Source organism: Polypterus senegalus, chromosome 4 (assembly GCF_016835505.1).
Source record: "Polypterus senegalus isolate Bchr_013 chromosome 4, ASM1683550v1, whole genome shotgun sequence".
NCBI classification, from domain to species: domain Eukaryota; kingdom Metazoa; phylum Chordata; class Cladistia; order Polypteriformes; family Polypteridae; genus Polypterus; species Polypterus senegalus.
In genome coordinates this window covers 67795567-67819026 of record NC_053157.1, presented here as the reverse complement: position 1 = coordinate 67819026, position 23460 = coordinate 67795567, and the positions used below count along the sequence as shown (strand labels likewise).

Sequence of the window (23460 nt, the reverse complement as noted above, 5' to 3'; positions counted from 1 at the left end):
GCTAGTAATACAGCAGAAGAAATGCACTACTGAATAAAAATGTAATTCAGTTAGTAGGCTATTTTATTTTGACTATGATTTTGATGTAGTGTAGTCATAAATATATTTTTCCAAATGACATTAAATTAGAAAATATATATATTTCAATATTGTAGTAATATAATAAGTACAAAGTGAGGCACATCTGTAAAGGAAATGTAAATCTGAACCTGGCTCTGCTCAGTTTTAGTGAAATATCTTATGTGAATCAAAAGGTTTACAAGAAAGATGTGCTGTGGATATGTTTACTATAATCAACGAGTAGTAATCAGTCAAAATTGCTTCTGAGAGAGTGTTTCCTGATATTATCTAATGATTTAAAAACAGCAAGAAAAAGACAATTCAACACTCCCCAATAAGTCTTTATAATTTATATTATGCAATTACTCTGCAGATGATGGTGCATAAGACTGAAATCATTTTGTTATAATTGAGTTCGATTAAGGACGTTGAGGCTAGTATTGATCAATTACTTCTTTATGTATATTGACTTAATTGTGAAGTTTTTGTTTATTATCCCTACCTAGTCAGTAGCATATACCGTATTGTATATTACATTTACATACTAGCTGTCCCCCAGCCGCATTGTAGTAAAACAGGACAAACTAAAAAGCAATAAACAAACAGGTATCTCTAGCTAAGTGGAGGCAAGGTATGCTCCAACACGTCACAAGAGGTAGAACGACTTGAATAGAGGCTGGCGCGTGAGTGAGGAGGGCCCCACCCGCTCATTGGCCTACAATATTGTACTGATAAAATTACAGCTTTATGTAGGGGAAAGTCATGTGCACATAGAGACCTCTTGATCATTGCATAACTTCTGATGTGCCCCATATTGCTTAACTGGGAAACAAACAAAAGGTTCAGAATTTCAATCATGGTGTGATAGTTGTGCATTTGCATTAGCAGACACAATATAATTAACCTGTGTAAAGATCAAAGAACCTCAACTTCTTTCCTGAATGCCTTTCAAAGAGCAGTAACAACATTTCTTTCTCTAGTTCATTTTCATACAAAGAGTGTGGCTCAAATGGATTTACTAAAAGCAAAAGTTATAATTACAAATGTTAAAGTAAAAATACAAAATATTTCCAAAACAAAATATGGGGAAATTTTAATTTTAAATTATTTCAGGGAAGTTTTCAGTCTCTGATGGTTAAATTCCAAAACTCCAGAGGGCTCGAATGCCAAGGAAAATAATCCACTGGGCAGGATACCAGAAAGAGAAAACAACGAAAAAAATGATTTAGTTCTTCAAAATCAATTTAAATATAAATAGTAAGGATTGTCAACAATTATGTTCTATGAAGATAGCCTCTTAGAACAAGTGGTCACGTACACATGATAAGAGAGTGTGCTGGCTCCTCCAGTCAGGACAACACAATGGGATGAATTACGCTGAAGCACATTTACTAACTTCTTTTCCTTTTTTGGATCAAGAGTGAAGGAGAAGCCCTCAAAGGAATAGTGACTTCACTTCCAGTGTACCCTGGAGGTCCCCCCTGTCTATTGCTGTTTCAATATAAATGCTGCAGCTGCCGGACATTGGTGTTCATTCTCAGACCCAAATGCTAGAGGCCACAGCAGCCTGCAGAAGCACTTCTTTGGATAAGAGAATGGAACAGTTGACAAGTTCCGCAACATTTTATTATTTATTTGTTACTTTTATTTTATTTGCGCCACTGCTAATAATTGAAGATCTCAGGGAGACCCAAGCATTTTATCATGTCATGTCCCATTTTTCCCCACAAAATGTGAACTTAAAGTAAGCAATTTAAACAGTAGACTTGTCAGACAAAGTTTTCGTGAGTGTTTTAGATGTCACACCACCTTCAATCAATCAATCAATCAACATTTATTTATATAGCACATATTCATACAAAAAAATGTAGCTCAAAGTGCTTTACAAAACGAATAGAAAAATAGAAGACACAATAAAAAATAAACATAAGTCAACATTAATTAACATAGAATAAGTAAGGTCCGATGGCCAGGGTGGACAGAAAAAACAAAAAAAAAACTCCAAAAGCTGGAGAAAAAAAATAAAATCTGTAGGGGTTCCAAACCATGAGACCGCCCAGTCCCCTCTGGGCAATCTACCTAACATAAGTCAAACAATCCTCTTTGTATTTAGGGTTTTCATGGAAGGACCTGATGATGATGGTCACATAGACTTCTGGCTTTCAGTCCATCAATGTTGGTGCATCATGAAGCTTTGAGTAGGTGGTGGTGGCGCAGGCCGCCACCACAAAGAAACCGGAAAAAGAAACAGAAGAGAGAGTAGGAGTCAGTATAGATTTTAGAGCCACTATGAACAGTTATTGTGATGAATTGAACATACAGAGTATCAGGATTAAGTTAAATTGAAGTTATAAAAAGGCCATGTTAAAGTAATGTGTTTTCAGCAGTGTTTTAAAGTGCTCTACTGTATTTGCCTGGCGAATTCCTATTGGCAGGCTATTCCAGATTTTGGGTGCATAACAGCAGAAGGCCGCCTCACTACTTCTTTTAAGTTTAGCTTTTGGAATTATAAGGAGACACTCATTTGAAGATCTAAGGTTACGATTTGGAATATAAGGTGTCAGACATTCCGATATATAAGATGGAGCGAGATTATTTAAGGCTTTATAAACCATAAGCAGTATTTTAAAGTCAATCCTGAATGACACAGGCAACCAGTGTAGTGACATCAATCCTTAAAACAAATATTAAACTATAGTTCTCTCTTTGTTTCCTGTTGCATTCCTTTTGTCTTCTGTCCAAGTTGAGAGCTCCACAATCATTCTGAATTTTCTAAAGGCGTTACTTTGGGGTGTCATTTCCATTATCATCCATCCCCAGGGAGAACTTTGACAAGGCAGCTTAATGAAAGCATTAAACAAAGAATACATGCACTACAGAAAAAGTGGTCTCACAGTTGTGGTACCCCTTAGTAACAACCAGAGTGAAAGAGTCACTGGAAATAGTAACATATTCTTCAAATAAGTCCACATTCACTAGAAATAAGTGGTCTGATCACTTTTGCTTTTACCCCTTTTGCCCTACATGAAATACATCACAATAATTAAAAAGAGCAAATGTTTGTTTTATTTATTCTCATTCCTGAAGTACAGTTAACATTTTTTTTTCAGAAAATATGAGTTGTTGGTTCACAGTTTGAAAAAACTCAACTATAATAGACAAAGAAAAGCAAAGTCATCTCACTTGTGCATTACTTAAACATGTTATATATAGATTTCAAAAGTACTGCAATAATTTGAATCAGGATAGACATTTTTCACAAATCCCCCTCGTAAATTCAGGGTAGAAGATTCTATTAAAAAAAGAGGTATTAATGATTAAGCAGTATGCAAGAAGTTCACATGAAACCTTTAGTTAAAAGCCTCACACTAAGCCACTAGAAACCACTAGATTGATTCCAAAATCCTTTACACAATGCATTTTTCAACAGTAATCAATGTTGCTATTTTAAAATAATTAATTGCTTAATGAAAAATAAGAATATCAGCTGTAAATATCATATAAATTAGAGGAGCTTGTTGGCCTTTTTAACTCTCATTTAGATTCTTATTAATTTATTTTTCAGTACCTCAGAGAAGCAAAACACCATCTGCCTAGGTGATGCTTTGTTAATTACTTCCCTGACATTGAACTGCTTTCAAAAAAGCTGTTTATTTCATTTATATATTTTCTGCATTTCTTAATCCTTCAGAGTTATAGTATCATTTTAAGACAGGTTTTTCAAACTCAACTTTCTCGTGCACAGTCATGGCTGCTGTTTTTAAAGTTGAGGTTTTTATTAATTGAAAAGCCTGCTTTCAAACCTCACTTAATCCTTCCTCGAAATGATTCTAGGTAGCCGATCCTGCATTATACGAACACACTATAAAGCTAGATTAGAAATCATTTTGCCCATGTATTAGCGTTGATCAAAAAATGTAAATTTTCTAAAACTGAGCTTGGGGTATTAAGTGAGTTTTGGAAGATTTTTGTCAACTAGGCTTTTTGTTTTTCCACTTGTCCTTGCATTTTATAAACTCTGTGGGTACTTTGTAAGTAAAACTCAAACACATTCCCTCAGGCATTTATATTCTGGAGCAATATGTAGTCACTACATGGCCTGACACACACTTATTTAGGAAGAAGAAGGCAAATCAGAAAATCTAAGGAAAGCCACATGTAGGCACGGAGAGAGCATACTCCAAAGAATTAAACCCAGTATGTTTGAGTTGTGAGAGAGCAAAGCTAACTATTACACCATTATGCTACCCATTTCTGGTTTGGTTTTCATTTTACAACATGAATTTGCATTGTTTCTTTACTACTTTTATTAGGGAACCCATTCTAATAAAATGATAATAGACAATTTTTCCCAACATACTGTATGAGTAATATCTGATGTACAAATTGACAAACACGTCATACATCCTGATTAATTACAAATAAATTATGCAGTATGCACCAACTTCTATTCTTTTTATATCTGGGATTAGGGAATTACAAAATCTGTTCTCTCACTGATCAGGCTGTGTGACCTTAAGGGATGGTCTTCTTCTGGTCTGCTCTCCAATTCTTCTCAGTAAGACTGACTTCTCTGTATATCCACATTAGTTTCTGATACATATCCTGAATGAGACCCCTACAGCCACTGACTGAAAAGAGCAGAACAGGTTCTTAGATATGTTGAGTTCTCACCCCCAAAATGTATTCTTTCTTTTGCTCCCAGCACTCTGCCTTATGTGAGCCAGGGTGATGTTATGTTGTTCTGCCTGCCTTCCCACAATGGACAGCTTAACGAAACTGAGCTGCTTCTTGTATGGTCTTGTGCTTAATACAATAAGCTTGGCACATGTTCATTAGGTTTTAGCACCTACATACTTCGTTCACCCTTCATCCTCTATCACTGTTCTTGGAGTTATTTTCAACAGCATTCAAAACTTTTTGACAGCCTTCACATCACAGCTGACTTAATGCTGTCCCACCCAACCTTCCCTGCTTCATTTGGCAACTTTAAAGAAATGCAAACCTAATCAAATTTTCAGCATCTACTGACATAATTTCTATAATTTTTTATTTAGGTTTTTACACCAGCATAATTTCAAAGGGGCCTTTGATTATTTACCTTTTATTATCTTGTTTGCTACTACTCTACTTTGCCCAATATGCTATGAAACTGGCACATGTGGTGGTTCTGTGAGGTTACTAAGAACAGATCAGTCATGAAAGGTCCTTTTGGACAGAATCTGACAACGTAAATCTAGGATTTGTAGACATGTTAACATGCATTACATGGCACGTTTGCAATTCATGAACCTTAAGGGTAGTGCTTTGATTTTATTTTTTATGGTCTTTTTCCTACATTATTATTTTGAAGTTCCTTTAGGGCTCTTAGGGATCTATATGTAACAGTTATTTTGTGCTTCATATTGAAATATTTTCATGTCTTTTGGATTGCAAAATTGTTTACGTCATTGTCACAGCATTGCTAGTTTCAGATAGCTAGAAGTGCGTGATATATGTCAACCCAGTGACATTTTAAAGGTCAATTCTGTTTTCTTCCTGGTTATCCTGATAAAACTAAGTTCTCATTTTTGACATGTACTTAGCTTTTGTCATTATAGGATTCTTTGCTTTGATTGTTTGATTTCAGTTTCTAGTTAGAGTTTGTGATTTGTGACGAAACACAGGAAAGATTTTTGGTTACAGTGTTTTGGCCTGGCATCTAACTATACCTGTCTTCTAATCACTATTATCATTACATTCTGTCTCAACAAGAAGGCGTTACAGCTAGATGGTGATTTTGTGCTGTTAGTTTTGATTTTAGAATTTTAACATAAGCATCAATGCACAGATTAAAGTTTCTGGCTTTGAAGCCTTAATAGGCAAAAAAATATATAAAACTTGCATATTTTTGTGTAGTATGCTTAAATTAAAGCAGAAATATTGAAATCTCTCACTTTCGTTTTCTGACACTTTGTATTCATTGTGACATGTCAAAGTGAACTCTTTGAGGTTTTAACTGGACATTACAGTTTATTTTCCATTTTATAATTATAATTTTATTTTTTATTATCCAGGCCTTTAATGACCTCTTGGGCACAGCCATCAGCAATGTGTCTGTCTGCGGAGAGAGTGTCGACCTTGTCGAGAGGTTTACTTACCTTGGCAGTGACATTCATGTCTCTGGTGACTCTTCCTGTGAAGTCAGTAGACGGATTGGGAGAGCATGGGGGGTCATGAGGTCGCTGGAAAGGGGTGTGTGGCGCTCCCGATATCTATGCAAAAGGACGAAGGTCCAAGTCTTGGTGCTTCCTGTCTTGCTATATGGTTGCGAGACATGGATGCTATCCAGTGACCTGAGACGAAGACTGGACTCCTTTGGTACTGTGTCTCTCCAGAAAATCCTTGGGTACCGTTGGTTTGACTTTGTGTCGAATGAGTGGTTGCTCATGGAGTCCCAAATGAGGCACATCACCTGCATTGTGAGGGAGCGTCAGTTACGGCACTACGGCGCATTTCCCAGAGGGTGATCTGACTCGTAAGATCCTCATTGTTGGGGACGCAAGTGGCTGGACCAGGGCAAGGGGCCACCCACATAACACCTGGTTGTGGCAAATAGAGGGTAATTTCTGGAGGGTGGGACTGGACCGCGTGTCTGCCTGGGGGGTTGCAAATTGGGATCCCGAGTTGTTTCATCATGTAGTGGGTGTGTCAACGCACTCTAACATGCTCCCCAACTTGACTTGACAGTTTATTTTAGACAATGTAATAAGTAACCTTGTGTTATAAACTGGCACATGCACATCATGGTGACTGTGGGAGGGTATGCATCACATATTGGTAATGTTTGATGTTAAATGAAAAGCTTTAGTCAAATCAGCCAGGGGAAAAAAAAAAGATTTTTTTCTGGTGCAATAACCACCTTTGTTTATTTATCCAACTTTATGATTCTTCAAGTAATTTAGTTAGCTTTGTTTGCATATGACCCCAGTTTAAAAAATACAGAATACAGAAATATGAAATTGTAGTATGAAGTCAAATCAAGTATGGCAAGTCAAGGAGCATGTTTAAATATCTTTGAGCATGAGATAACTGGATTGAACTAAATAATCTAATAGTCCAAAACACAAACAAGCACACTAAAGAACAACCTTCATAAAAGCTACTATTAAAAAAAAACAGAAAATGAAGGTGCAGTAGTATAAGAAGCCATGGGGGTGTCTCACTTTATAGTTTTATCAAACATTTCACCCTCTTCAAGATATTATGGAAATTTGGAACAAAATACTTTTCCTTATTTCAAGATTACTTTTACAAAAGTTCACATGAAGATATAGCAAAATTTTCTGAACTATTGTAGAATTTAGTCAGGGAGTGCACATGTAGACAATGAAAGATCCGAACCTGATAAGTTCTGTACATATAGTTTGCTAGGTACACTGCTAATGCGTAAGCAAATTATTATTTTTTTGTTTCTTTGCCATGGCCTACCCTCTGTAAATTTATAATTTACTTAGATGTGACAGCTTTTCTCAAGTTTAATATGCATATGTCAGTGCATAACACAATTCTTTTTGGTTAAGATAGAGTTCTATAATATGTTACAGCATCTATAACAGCTGTACTTGAGATAGGTGTTTACAGTTAATGGTAAGATAAATCCTGTTGTGTTTTGTACAAATTTTTCTTGAATTGGCTGCACTACCATCCCACATGGTGATGCTACCTGTCAGAACACCTTCTCTGGTGTAGTAATAATACATCAAAAGTGGGCCGCCTTTCCTCCAGAGCCCTAGAACTTGATGCTGCTCTCCACTCTGTACTTGTGATTTTAGCTTTGTGAGTGCAGCCTTGAGTTGTGAGCTGTCAGTAGTTACCCAAGGACTCTGATACAACCAATAGTTTATGCCCTTTTTCTCCTGACCAACTTCTCTGTGTATCTTCAGATGTTTATAATGAGATTTTTGGCTTGATTATATCTAAGACAAGGCTATGCTGGCAGAACCATTTTTTGAAATGTACTGTTTCATTCTTGTATCTAGTTATCTCTTTATTTCTGATATACTCAATCACTTTGGTGTCATCCACCAATGTTTACACACAGGCTTCAGCCTTGCTCCTGGTGCTGCTGGGACAACTTCATTAAATAGTTTCAGTACTTGGATGTGACTTCTAATGTATCTGACTGTATTCTTTGAACCCCATAATATTTTTTATAGCCCATATCTATTTTATATGGAACACCTTACTTTTTGTGCTGTTTAACCCTTGAATAATTTCCCTTCACTTCTAATTTGTCTTTTGGTTAAACTTAAGTATTTATTTAAAAGCTGGTATCACTTCACGAAATACATTACTAAATCAAATAGATTAAAAATATTATTACGGTGCCTTCAGAATTGAAATTATGTTGTGAATTTGGCCAACTTTGAAATGTTTTCTTGATTTAGCAATGAAATCTGTATGTGGCAATATTAATTTATTGTCCTTTAGAATATTACTTGCAGGGTTTTATAAATTTTCTGCTCATTGGGGTAAAGTTTGCTGTTTTAGTTTAATGTTATTATTATCCTGTGATGCTGTGTTGGTTTTGGTTATGGGCACCAATCTTCTTGTAGAATTCATTGCTGAGACATATATCTTGGGTGTTGGGAAGTGTGGTTACACAGTTCCAATCCACCCACTCTCCATGATTTGGATCATTACTAAAGCTTTAAGCCTTTCTTTGTGAATCTCTGCTTTTGCTATTCTGGTCTTGAATCTAATACTTTCCCACTTTAGACTGAATTGTGTTTTATATTCTGGTTTTACAATGCTTGTTTTTTTTTTTGATTTGACTTCTTGGAAACAACCTTTTTTCAGTATTTTGACCTTAACTTATTTCCTGGTCCAAAGTACTTATTCTTTTCGTGCTGCACACTTTCCTGAAAGAAAAAAAACATTTTGAGTCTGGAGCAAGTCCTTTGTGGTGTCTGCTGATGCATTTAGAGCTTTCCACAGTGCTGTACCTGTAGGTTTTAAATAAGCACAATTAAAAATCCTCTAAAATGTTTTCATCTACTTCCTACTTCAATAAAATGGATCGTCAATTAGGAAATAACACCAGAAAGCTATCTTTTGTGTTTTTTTTATTATATTATTATAAATTAGATAATTGGGATGTGTGGCTTTTTGTGTATGTGTATGCCATGCTGCAGTGTTTTAGGCTTTGGACCTTAAACCCTGAGGTTGTGGGTTCAAATCCCACCACTGATACTGTGTGACCATGTGCAAGTCACTTCATCTGCCTGTGCTCCAACTGGAAAAGCAAAATAAAAGTAGCCAATTGTATTTCAAATATTGTAAGCTGCTTTGGATAAAAGCGTCAGCCAAATAAATACATTTTGGCAGTAACATGATGAATACAATATTCAGTAGGCTAGCATCTATATATATAATTCACTAAGGCAAGACAACCATGGAAAGCACGCCGGAAGGGGCGTGGATTCACTAAGCCGCCGACAAGTGAGACACCTATGGCGCACGCAGGAAGGAGCCACGCCCACCAACTCCAAGACCATTGGATACGACGACAACTCACAGAGCCACGCCCACCAACTCGGACCCGACGACACAGAAAAACCGCCGTCATTTATATTCGTCTGTCGTAGAGGTCACATGCAGCTCCGACCCACGTTGACTGTTAATAGAGGCATGTTTCTCGTGGAGGTGAATCGCCATATGCGGCGTGTAAAACTGTTTGCGAGGGGTATCCAACCGGGTAACCAAAGTCTTTGGGTTCAGGGGGGAGTATGGTTACAAAGCTGAAACTTAAAGGAATTGACGGAAGGGCACCACCAGGTGTGGAGCCTTTCGCTTCATTTGACTCAACACAGGAAACCTCACCCGGCCCGGACACGGACAGGATTGACAGATTGATAGCTCTTTCTCGATTCTGTGGGTGGTGGTGCATGGCAGTTCTTAGTTGGTGGAGCGATTTGGCTGGTTATTTCCGAAAACGAATGAGACTCCCGCCTGCTAAATAGTTACATGACCCAACAGCGGTCGGCGTCCAAATTCTTAGAGGGACAAGTGACTTTCAGCCACGTGAGATTGAGCATTAACAGGTCTGTGATGCACTTGTATGTCCGGTACTGCACGCGCACTACACTGAATGGATCAACGTGTGTCTACCCGGCGCGGGGAGGCGTGGGTAAGCCATTAAACCCCATTCGTGATGGAGACCGTGGTTTCCAATTGTTCCCCACGAACGAAAAATTCCCAGTACGTGCGGGTCATACGCTCGCACTGATTACGTCCCTGCCCTTTGTAAAGCCCCCCATGGTCGGGTGACTTGGTGGATTATATATATAAAAAAAGCAGCTGGAACTGCAAAGAACAATGAAAAATCAACGTGGAAACCGACTGAGGCGGTGTTTGGAAAATTAACAGTCAACGTGACTCACAGGTGCATGTGGACTGTACACAGACGCAAGCGTCTCAGGTAGGGAGTTGGGGGCGGGCACATAAGCGGGCAGTGCGTACTGAACGAGCGCCATTCAACCCCGTCCTTCGCTTTGGAAGGAGAAAGCTCGACAGCGCTCCTCCGGTTTTCAGTCACGGACAATTGTATGTTGGTTCTTAGCGTGCATTGTTGCAATGTTACTTTTCTTGGTGGTTTATTAAATTACGGATTTTTCAAATGTTTATTTTTTCCTCTGTGCTTAAAAATGATTTAAAAAGTGGCCTGATTATGTGGCGTATGCTACGCAGCAGGTTGGCTAGTACTAAATATATCAGCAATTGCTACTGAAAGAGTTTTTGAGAAATTCATTATATATGTAAAAAACATGATAAAATAAATGTTTACATATAACTGTTACTCTGTATCATTTTTACCCAGAAGATACAAGATAAACAGACTGGGGTTTAAAGTTTTTAAATCTGAATTAACAAAAAAAAAAACGTAAGACCATGCTAAATTGGTTTATGGTATGTGAAAATGAGAAAGAAATGAGAATGGGTGAAATACTTATTTAAGGCTATTCCAGTGCCTGCAGTCTGTTCTAGTTTAGCTCTCAGTTGACAGTGATTTATTGGTGAATTCAAAGGAAACGTGTGCTGACTGAGGATGTGTAGTCATGCAATGTGTGGTGGTGGGGGGTTACTCCGTGCAAGCCAAATGATTCACTTAGGGGAAATTAATTTTAACACTGTCACTTGAAAGAAGACATGCTTATTTATTTTGCACTGATAGATAATTTGTGTTTCCCTATTGTGGCTTTTCCCCCTAACTGGACACCTAATCACTATTTAATTCTGTGTATGTGCTTTTTAACTTGTGATGATAAAGCTGCTCATAATTAAAGAGTGGTCCCGGGATCACAGTGTAACTGAAGCCCATAATTGATTCCGTGACAGATATTTAATTTTCTGTGGTCAGAATAACATACTTTATAAATCATTATGTACCCAATTGCCTTTGAAGCTGTATTGTTGAGATGCTTATACACGACTCATGAAGCTGTTGTGTGTAAAGTCTGAAGCTATATAAGCTTTTCATACCTCACAGTCACTTTTAATTTGAATGTAATGCCCATTTTCTTTTCTTTCTGTGACCCAACGGACATCATGCAAGGGATTAAGTCCGAGAATATACTTAACACTATGCGACGGCTGAGCTTAAGGACGCTGCTGCTGTGCAAGCAGTGTACTGACTATAATTGCAAATGTACTTTAAGTAAATCTGAATGATTCCACCAGATGGAAGTGCAAGATATCATCATGGTTAGAATACAATGTCTGGTTTTGCTGTGTTGTGAACTGAGGGAAGAAAGATGTTGAAAATAAAAATTCTGTGCACTCTGGTGCTGTTGCAGTTGGACAAAAAAAAAAAAAAGTTGGCAACGATGACACAGGAGATGGTATAATATGTGAAACCTTTAAATATATTGATTCTTTATAATGGGGAATATGCAGTGCTTGTATTGCCTATGGAAAAAATCGATGAAGAAAAGCACCATGAAGACATTCATATGTGTGCATTCAAGTTTGATGATCTGCTTCACCATATCGAACCATTTATCAAACATTAAAGCACACAGATTGATCCTGTTGGAGCTGCAAGCCTGCTGTTGCATGTTGAGAGTAACCAACGATACTGACATCACATACCAAAATTCGAACACACACACCCCACCCATATTTTTACAGGTATTGCAATTCATGCATATGTCATGTTAATTTCTGACAATGTGCTTAGAGGAAGTGTCAAAAGAATGTTGGGAACGTGTGGTGGCCGTGATACGTGCACATACAGTAAATGTTCTGAGTGTGAAGTATAAACCAGCCCTAAAATGGCAAGAGTATCAATTAAATTAGTATCACTTTTAGATCATGGAAAACTATTTGTGCCAAAATGCAAAAAATAGCTATAATCCATAGCGCTAATTTGACATGCCTTAAGGAGAAGCAAGTTTCCAGGTTGATACACCAGATAATGCCTAAATCTTTAGCCATGTCACTTGGAACTTCCAGCTGTACAATAAATGGTGGACATCTGTACATGCATCTTCTTGCGGAAATGGATTCTGTACATGGCTGTCTTCTACTCCTTTTCTGAAATGTTAGTAAGTGATCCTTTTCCCACTGTACTCTGGGATCTTTGAAAGGGAGGGACTTTAAAATGTTTTTATATATTACAGAAATCCTGTCTGAGTCCTCAAGACTGATCAATATTTCTTTTGTAATAGAAGTAGGTGGGAGGTGAGAAAAATTGTGCAGATTTCTAATTTGGAGGTAGTGAAAGAATTGTGTTGATGGAAAGTTGAATTTGGAGTGTAATTGTTCATAGGATGCAAGGACATTATCTATGGACAAATCTCTAAATGATGTAATCCTGTGTTTTCCAAACGTTTGAGAGGGTGGAAAAAAGTGGTTATTGTGCAGAGGTGCCACAGATAAAAGCTTCTCTGTCTTGAAGTACTTCCTACATTGGATCCATATTGTGAGTGAATGAAGCACAATTGGGTTGTTAGTATATTGGCATTAACTTGTATTTACTGGGGTACAAAGCAAGGAATATAAAGAAGTACTGCAGGATTTTATCGCTATTGTGGACCAAGCCTCTATTTGTGTCAAATGTCCAGATTTTTGTAGCTTGTATATTTGCCGCCCAGTAATAAAATTAAAAGCTACAGCCATGCCACCTTCTGCCTTTAAGTCTTTGTAGGGTCGCCCTTTGGATACATGGATGTTTTGAATTCCAAATAAATTAGGTTATGATTGAGTCTATCTTATTAAAAAATGATTTATTAATGTATATTGGAATGCTTTGAAATAGAAAAAGAAACTTAGGAAGGATATTCACCTTGACAGTGTTAATTCTCCCTGCTAAAGTTAGATGAAGGGTAGACCATCTATGCAAGTCTTACTTAAGTTTTTCCATGCAGATAGCAATCTTTTATTAATAAAGAGCTTTATGTTTACTTGTGATGTTTTCCCCTAGGCATTTAAACTGATCTGCGATGATAAAAGGATAGGTGTCCAATCTAATATTGTGTGCTAGAGAGTTCACTGGAAAGAGCACACTTTTATTCAAATTAATTTTGAGTCCAGAAATCTTTTGAAATTCTGCTAGTGCTGTTAGGACTGCAGACACGGCATTTTGTGGATCCAATATATATACAGTACCATATCATCTGCATAAAATTATATTTTCTGTTCAAGTCCTTTTCTGATGATCCCCTTTATCTCATAAGCATTTCAAAGTTTAGTGCCAGTGGCGATTGCAAAAAGCAGTGGTGACAGGGGGTATCCTTGTCTAGTATCATGTTCTAGTTTGAAGTAGTCTGAAATAATGTTGTTAGTACAAACTCTTAATACAAAGCTTCTGGACTGGTGTACAGTACTTTGATCCATGCAAATATGTTTGGGCCAAACCCATTCAACCACATCAAATGCTTTTTCTGCATCCAACAATAATAATAACTGCGGGGTGTTAGACTTTGTGGGTGAATATATTACATTAAACAGGTGTCGAAGATTGGAAGTTAAGTGTCATGTTAATAATTATTTTATATATGCATGGGCACTGACATTTTTATTAGCTGTGGATAGGTCACCCTACCCCAAGTTATGTCATGTGACCTCATTGGTACAACACATTAGAAGCCAGCACCGTATTATTATTGCTGTCTCAGATATAGCACAAATTTTTTTTTGTAGCTTACTGCCTAGATTCAGTCCAAAGTAACTGACAGCAAATGATTAACCAATGGAAATATGTGCAGCCTGTTGGCCTTGATTAACAAGTGACAAAGACATCATGAAAAGTGGCATTCTGAAATAAATGCCACTGGCGTTAAAAAAAAAAAAAACATTAAAAACTGTGCCATTCGGAAAGTGCCATCTCTCTACTATATAATAAAATCAGACTTTGTGTACAGTATGTGTGTGTGTATGCGTGCGTGCGTGTGTGTGTGTGTGTATCCAGTCCCTCTGAGCAATCAGATAGGACAGTTTTACTTTGGTTACTCAGTTAAGCATGATCAAAACACGAAGTGCTGGGCAACAGAAGTTGAGACACACATGCATACAGAGAAAAGGCGTAGGGGGACTTTGAGCTTCACCTTCAAAAATGAGGATTAATTGCAAGAATATTAATGATGTATTCGCAGCAGGTAATGTGGGCCAGTCTACCATAGGTGGTAGTCTAAAAGCAGACAGGAGGTGAACAATGTACCTTAAAATGACAGAGTCTGAGACGCAGGCTTTACAGAAGAGAGATCAAGAGAGAAAGTGTCAGCCAAGGGAGGTTGAGACAAACACAGTGGATAAACACAGAGCAAGAAATATAAAATATCAAATATTTTAAAATTTACTTTATTACCTATTTTCATTTGTTAACTAAAACAGTCGTTAAAAGTAAGGCCATTTAGAAATGAACCTGCAATAGTTAAATTTAATATAACTGTATTATTGAAATAAATAAAATGGTGAATTATATTTATTCATGATTAGATGACTTATTTAATTATTTTTATTGTTTATAATTTAATCATTCATTTATATACAGTATATTGCTGCATTATGTATGTTATTCCATGCCTTTTTATTTAATTTGGCATATATAGTGTTACATATTACAGTGCCACCACTGCAACTACCATGAAAGAAGTGTTATTAATGAGTTTAGAGTTTCAAACACCTTATCAAATTCACTTTATAGTTGATTAGATTTATTTATGACTGTCTTTAAACTACACATATTATATCATTGTGGCCTTCATATTCTTCATGTTATACTAATCACATTGTTCCACATAACATTTTTTATTTCAGCCAGTCAGGCCAGAGACCTTTTGTCAAAGATGCTTATTATTGATCCTGCAAAACGAATATCAGTGGATGAAGCTTTGCAGCATCCCTACATTAATGTCTGGTATGATCCTTCTGAGGTTGAGGCGGTAAGTAATGAAATTGTTCTTTCTCATTATACATGTTGAAATAATGTGTTCATTCTGTTAATTACACTGTGGGCTTTTTTAAATTTTTTTTTCAATAAAAAATGTGAATATGCATGCCTGTCTTATTTTGTTGGTCAATATCTATTGAAAGATTTGGTTGTGCAGCAAAATATCCACTTATATTAAGGCGATTCCTTATCAGCTTGTCCTGGACCTCACATCATCTTCGCTTCAGACCATCTTAACCTTGTATTATGGTGAACACAAGTTAGTTTTCTCAGATTTTTTTCTTGATGGGTGGTATGCTCCTAATTCTCTTCCTCGTGATTCAGTATTACTGCTATACATGCCCTATATTATATGCCAGTTCTGACATGTTTCAAAACACATCACGCAGATGTTCAAAGCATTGGATCCTCTTAAATATATTAAAATAACTAGCAAAATACCCGCGCTTCGCAGCGGAGAAGTAGTGTGTTAAAGAAGCAATGAAAAGAAAAGGAAACATTTTGAAAATAACGTAACCTGATTGTCAATGTAATTGTTTTGTCACTGTTGTGAGTGATGAGTGTTGCTGTCATATATATATATATTTACACACACACACATAAACATATATATATATATATATATATATATATATACATATATACACACACACATATATAAACATATATATACATATACATACATATCTACATATATACACACACAGCTATTTCAGATCAGTGCAATACGCTGTTTGTTAAAACGTTGACTCCGCTCTTACGTGCAATAACAAATCAAATCATTCAGTTGTCTTTGCTCATATGTCATCTTAGAGCTGGACGCCTGGCATCTTTTTTTGGCCACAGGTTCGTTTCTGTTTGCTGTGAGGTTCTGTGTTGTGGAGATTCTCAGGATGGATTGCAGGTGCTCATCAGTGAGGCGACTCCTGTGTGCTGTTTTGTTAGTCTTTATCACTGAGAAGAGCTTCTCACACAGATATGTGCTACCAAACATGCACAAGGTTCGAGCCGCATGTAGACGGACTTTTTTTGTTCTTCAAAGTCACCAAAGCGCCGTGCAAACTCAGTGCGCAGTCGCTCAGTTTACCAGCAAAGTGCGTATTTGGGAACACCGTAGTGACGACTTGGTTTAACAGTACTTGGCAACAGGGAAAGTGGGGCAAGGTGAACTGGTGCATTTGTGTCTCCCATAAAAGCAGCTTCACTTGAAATCACTTTGTGATTGTGCACGGGTTAAAACGTCCGCTGAAGTGTCAGATTCTTATTTAATTATGCTGTTTTCTGTATCTTCTGAATTGCATTCAGGTTACCCTGATGCAAGGCAGCTGAAGCGCTGCATTATGGGATCTGTAGTTTATTGTGTTACCAGCGCTTCATATACCCGGGCTTTAATAACAATAATACAGTATATAAAATGATCTCGGGCGGATATAATTACACGCCAGGCGGATGTGGCCCGCCCCTTGAGTTTGACACATATGGACTAAATAGAACTTGAAAAGATATGTTTTTTCAAATGTGATCGCGCAATTCAGATAGAGTTGACGCGCACTACAGCCTGCATACCTCAATGAGTCATCCTCCCCTCGCTCTTACTTTTTTACCGTTCATCTAATGAATACACTGAGTATGGCTTTACCAAAACAATCATTGATGGCGAATAAAGTATCTATTATTCGAGTATGTAGAGCGGGATATATATATATATATATATATATATATATATATATATATATATATATATATATATATCTATATATATATATATATATATATACCCGTATCACAGCGGAGAAGTAGTGTGTTAAAAAGGTAGAAAAGAAAAGGGAACATTTTAAAAATAACGTAACATGACTGTCAATATACAGTATTTGTTTTGTGAGTGTTACTGAGTGTTGCTGTCATCAAGGATTTGATTATCATTATTTCTTTCAATCAGGTTCGTATTTGTAGGATGTGTTGTGTTCAAGTTACATTCCATGTTTGTCAATCGTTGTAAAGATGACAGGTTTCATTCATCGATTCGTTTCTTACTGCATCAATAAACAGCTCGTCTTCTTCTTTATCTGAGACCTGACACACTGCATGCACGGGTTTTTTTACGCTGTCTTCCTTTAGCGGGACATTGACTTTTTCCACCGTGTGCTTTGTTTCCGCAGTAGCTGGATTTATGAATATGCTTATCAGACGCTTCATATTTTTGCTGCCTTTTCAATTGTGTAATTCGGTTTTGTTCAGCGCTCTTTGGAACTGTTGCCTTTTATCTGTGCACTGCGCCAGTTCACGTGAGCCTCGGTGTACATGCATCGAAGGTTCCCCAGCTGTGCTGGTGCCATCTCGTGCTATGTCCATGGCTGTATTTAATGTTACCTTAGTCCTGGCACTTAAAACTTTCTCTCGCAGTTTCGCTGAGTTTGTGTCAAACACCACCCTGACCATCTCATCTTCCTCTCCATAAGCACAGTCCTTCACCCGTGAATATTTACCCGTGGCAGTTTGCTATTGGATTGCCGCTGACGGACGGCCTTATATGGGCAGGCACTAAATTACAACGCCAGCGCAGCCTGTCTATGAACTTAATTTAATGTGTAGGTTTACATCGTGCTTTGTTTCCGAAGTAGCAGAACTCATGAATATGGTTGTATATGTCACTCGCTCGCTTCTTATTGTTTCGCTGCCTTCTCAATTATATAATGCATGTTTTCTTAAGCGCTTTTTTGAGCTCTTCCTGGTTTTCTATGTACTGCGTGATTACGTGTGAGGCGTGATGATGTCACACGAAACTCCGCCCCCATGGCGTTGAAGCTCATCTCCATTACAGTAAATGGAGAAAAACTGCTTCCAGTTATGACCATTACGCGTAGAATTTCGATATAAAACCTGCCCAACTTTTGTAAGGAAGCTGTAAGGAATGAACCTGCCAAATTTCAGCCTTCCACCCACACGGGAAGTTGGAGAATTAGTGATGAGTCAGTCAGTGAGTCAGTGAGTGAGTGAGTGAGTGAGGGCTTTGCCTTTTATTAGTATAGATTCACCCTGTAATTTGTACATTAATTCAAAATGCCCCAATCTCCATCAGAAGTGTGTGTTCACTAGTAGTAGATAATGTTTTTTTGTGAAAATTGCTGATAGGCATTCCTGTTTTGTCTCTTGGCAGTTGCAAAACCATTCCTGACCCAATCCTTATGGACCCGTGGTAGATCACATGTACAAGACCTCTTCCTGGGTTGATAACCCAGCTCCCGTAGCTGTTTGCTGTTTACCTGTCTCCTTCCATTTTAAAGGAGAGAGGGAAAACTGAAATTAGCCTCAAGGACAAAAGCTCATTGGGTTTGAATGCAAATAAAAGAACACTGAAGACCATGAATGTGTTGCTTTGAATCCAGCTATGTGAGATACACTGTAAGGCTGCAGAGAAATGTTTGACTCCTGTGCTTTTTGAATACATTTACTGCACCCTGGAAAGACTGTTTTTAGTTTCTATGGAACTACTTCCTGTCAAAGGCTATATTGTGTTGTTTGTGCAAGTATGAACTGTCAGTGTCAATCAGCTGCCTCCAGTCTTCTCTATTACTCCAAAGCAGACTATATATTTGCTTCTACCAATTCAATCTTTAATGCACAGCAGCTTTCCGTGCAGGAAGGTAAGCTGATACTCTAATAACTGCAAACAGAAAATTCACCCAGCAAATCTTTCTTATTTGCTTGGTATACTAAGTATTTGGCTATGTCAACGTGAACATGAGAGCACAAATCATCCAGGATGAATCTGGGAAAGGATTCAAAATTTGAGGACATCTCATTAACAACTTGATATGCAGGTGGCATTGTGTTGATTGCTGCCTCGTAATCTGATTTAGAATAAATCAAGCTAGTGATAAAGCAAGTTTAGTGATTAATATCACAAAAACAAAAATAATGGTGTCAGCAAGAGAATGTCATTCATTGAAATGACTGTTGCAGAAGAAGTACTGGAGCAGGTAGAGTTTTTTTGTTTATTTGTGCTTGGTGCTTTAAGGAACTGTGTAAAACAGATATAAGGAGACTGGCTGTGGCTAGAAGTGCAGTGCAGACTCTAAGAAACATCTGTAGAAGCAGGAACATCATAGAGGCTAGAAGCTTTTGAGATATGGTGCTATTGGAATTTGTTGAGGGTTTCTTGGATGGAATACAAAACAAATGAGTGGTTTTTACAGCAAGTAAAACAGAGGAGGCAGCTGCTGCTTAAGATATTGAAATTGAAAGTAGTGTATTACAGTCATATGACAACAAAAGAAGTGTGTTTAGAAAAGGACATTGTTCAGGGCAATATGGAAGGAAAGAGTAGTGGGGAAGACAAAAAAGGTAGTGGATAGATGATGTCAGAGATTGGACAGGTATGGAAGATAGACAGAAATGAAGGCGTGTCAGGTTGGCACTAGACAGTGAATCACCCAGAGAGCTTCCAATAAAAGCCATTCCTAGTGTAGACCAAGAAATGAAAGCGTTTGATTAGCTATTGGTTTGATTAGCTATTCATTTAAAAAAATGCCAGAAATGCCACCATTTTTGTTGAATGCGCTTCTCCATGGAGACTTCAATAGGAATCTGCAAGAAGTATGCAGATTTCTATTCACTTTCCCATATCTGCTTGTTATGTATATTTAATTTTGCTGTGGATTTTGTTCATATTGAGTTATATTTCATGTCATACGTGATTTTGTAATTGTGTACTGTCACTTTAAATTTGGTTTTGCTCCTTATTCTTTGTGGGTGGTGCCCCAGGAGGGAAGGCCATCCTGACATCACCACCTCTGAGCCCTGCCTTAGGCTTTTTAAATTGACTGAGAAGGCTCAGGAGTTGGGAATAATTCATTTGTTTATAGGTGTTAATGTGAGTACAGTATTATGCTTTCTGTGTTAGGTTTTTCTGCGTTTCTTGATTTTTTTTTTTTTGGCAACTCCATTGTGCCTTTTTTTGCAATTTGCAATATTTGAAAATAAATCCTTCATTTATAAGCATTCTCCATTTTCCCTTTCACTACATGTCAAAGTTTTATGGTCATTATTGTTATGTTTTGTTGATATCTATAGTTGTTTTGCCAGCTCTCCATTCTTGTGCATGCTCTTGTCGAAGCCAAAATAGGTAGCCTTTGGGACCTAGCCTTCATTTGATATTGCTCCTGCAAAGATTTAAATCCGCTACTGACAGTAAATCCTGTAGTTTAATCTTGTAGAGACAGAGTCATCATGGCGTCACTACTGAGGGACCACTATCAGTCTTTACATTCAGGTTGATGAGACACCTGCATCAGAGGTTCATTAACACCTATGGTTTGTGGTGTCAAGTTCATTATTGTGTGCATTCCTTTGGATTTTCCTGATTTTATGTATTTTGTATCTCTTTGTGGGTACTGATTTCTGGATTAGCTTTGGGTCATCTTTCTTAAGAAAACCTTTTTTTACCCAGCCTTTCCATTATTGTACTTTATTTGTTTATTTAATGCATTATTTATAGTTTAAGGACCTTTCCTTAAGTTTTCTCCCAAAAAGATAGAGGATAATTTATATGAATTCTCCTGAAGGACATTTTTTGTGTATTTTGAGTAGGTTTCAACATTAATGGACCTGTACAGGCCTTGAACTATGGCGTTTGAGTCTGGATTGACTCCTGTTTTTAAGGCAGAACAGGGAAGATCTGGCCTGAGTTTTTGTTTATTTTGAGACATATTCGTTTGGTTTTATTATTGTGGTGTTGCAGTTTCATTATTAAGTTTGGAATGACAATTTAGGGATGAAAATGTAATATTCCATAATGACTTGCACAAAACTTGTAACTTAGTTTGTACTGATCTAATTATCAAACAAGCAATGGCTTTTTTTATGAGTTTTTCATTTGGTTATGAAACTGAATCACCAAAATAACCAAACAGGTACTGTCTAGTGAGTCACTGATAACTGGTAGTGAAGTTAAAACATATTTTTTTTGTGTACCTTGGTTTTAGCTACATTTTCATTTGCAACATTTCAAGACTTTGATTGCACAGACTGGAGTTTTTCCTACTCTGATAAACTATCATAGATATGTGGAATGGGGATATAGGGTTAGGGTTAGGCTATCTATCATGATAGTGATTTCACCACATCATTTTAAATTTTGCTTTGGCTGAAGGCACCACTGTTTTGTGGAGTTTTTAACAGCTGCAGAATTATTCAGTGGCACATTGTGTCATCATGTCCTGTGGCTCACAGTTGTCCATTACCTGAGCATTGGATCAGCTTCTGAAAAGAATTCTAAACAAATGACTTGATTAGTATACTTAGGGGCAACAATTCAAAAGTAGACTTGGAAACCCTGCTTCTCTTTTTGAGTATGAGTTTGGGTTATGATTTTAATGATTTGTTTGGGTAACTCTTCTCGTTACTCAGACCCCTGTTTGTTTATTATGATTCTGTCAGCACACTTTAATTCCTCCCTCTCCTGATCCCTTTCCTCCCCTAATAAAAAAATATGTAGCATCTTGCCTTCCTGGGTGTTTATTATAGACAGAACACTATCCATTTTTTCACTGTTTCAACTTGATGATTTTATTCTCCCTTTGAACAGAAAGGTTGAAATATAATCAATGTCTTGGCAGTCTTTCCTTACACTTATAAGAGCATTACAGTACTATATTTTCTGTAATGCAGCTTTAAGAGTAATGAACATTTGAGGATACTCTTCTCTCACATATGCTGTGACAGTAGGTTGTCACTTTTATGGCCAATGTCATCAAGGTGATTGCTGGATTTGTATGACCAGCAATAAAGATAACTCAGTGAACAAAGCTTGTTTAACTAGCTTATTATAAAAAGACATTAATTGTGTAACTTTTAAATAAATTTAAAACAACAAAAGATCATCAACTTTGTACCAACTCTGCTAGTACACATAAGAAATTTGTAGGAGGTGCATAAAATACATGCCACTAAGTAGAATGAATTTTGTCTGTGATGGGGAGATTGCCCTAAAACAGTATGAACAATCTGTGCTGTCTTTTAGCTTACTCATTATAATTTAAGAATTTTTAATAGTTATATGTGTCTATACATTTTTGTTAAGCCATTTTGTGTTCTGTTTTTCAATACTGACCATTTCGAAATGGCAGTGGCCTGTTCCTAGTCACATGACAAGGAGGTGATATCATTGAGTGTGTCATCTTGCTCCCCCTGTAAAAGATGACGGCACATAGTTCCCGGTATCCTAGTATTGTATTGTATCTAATTGAACAAACTTGGTTATAGTGTAGTTTAAGACACCCAAGCTAGTATTAAAAGTTTTGGTTCAACATCTCCTTTGTTTTTGACTTCATTCTTTTCCACTCCTGTTTTGGCCTCTCAGTTTTTCTTGCTGTTTACCATAATATGACCCTTTGTTCTGTCAGCTGCTTAGCGTTCTTCCCTTTTTTTCTGATACCTTCCATTACTTGGTGTTCTCACTAAGGGTAGTATGCTTATCTTATTTCCGATTGCCAATCCATTGTGTTTCCACTCATCTGCCTTGCCCTTGTGTTTGTGCTTTGGCAGAAAAGTTTTAAAAGGTGATTCTGGGATGCTGGTCTGTGAGGCAATGTTTCAAACAAAAAAGCCATGTCTGAAACTGGCAAAAAATAAACGATGAAAATGGGCAAAAGAACACAGATAATGAATGGAGCATGGCTGGAAAAGCATATTATGGTCGGCATCATAGAGTCATCTTTTCAGTTATGCAGGCAACACTGCTTTTTGGCATATATTTAAGGAAGAAGCCAACTGAGGACATTGAAGGTGTTTGTTTCTCAAGCTACATACTCTGATGTTCTTCTCCTCTTATTTTGTTGTCCATCAGGACCTTCAACTTCTTTTTCTATGCCTAGTTAGATCCAATTTGTCCTGTTTTCTCAAGACAATCATAGACATCTATGTGTGTGTGTATTATATATATATATATATAAAGTGGAACCTCGGTT

At 37.2% G+C, this 23460-nt stretch overlaps 1 protein-coding gene across 8 annotated transcripts in view; it reads left to right on the top strand.

The window, feature by feature from the left end:
• The window catches only part of mapk10 (mitogen-activated protein kinase 10), a 386723-nt gene that overhangs the window by 318673 nt on the left and 44590 nt on the right, over positions 1-23460 (top strand). For all 8 annotated transcript variants that reach the window (XM_039750813.1, XM_039750811.1, XM_039750810.1 and 5 more), the window contains one exon: positions 15361-15485. In XM_039750813.1, the coding sequence (XP_039606747.1) occupies positions 15361-15485 (125 nt within the window). The remainder of the gene's footprint in view (positions 1-15360; positions 15486-23460) is intronic.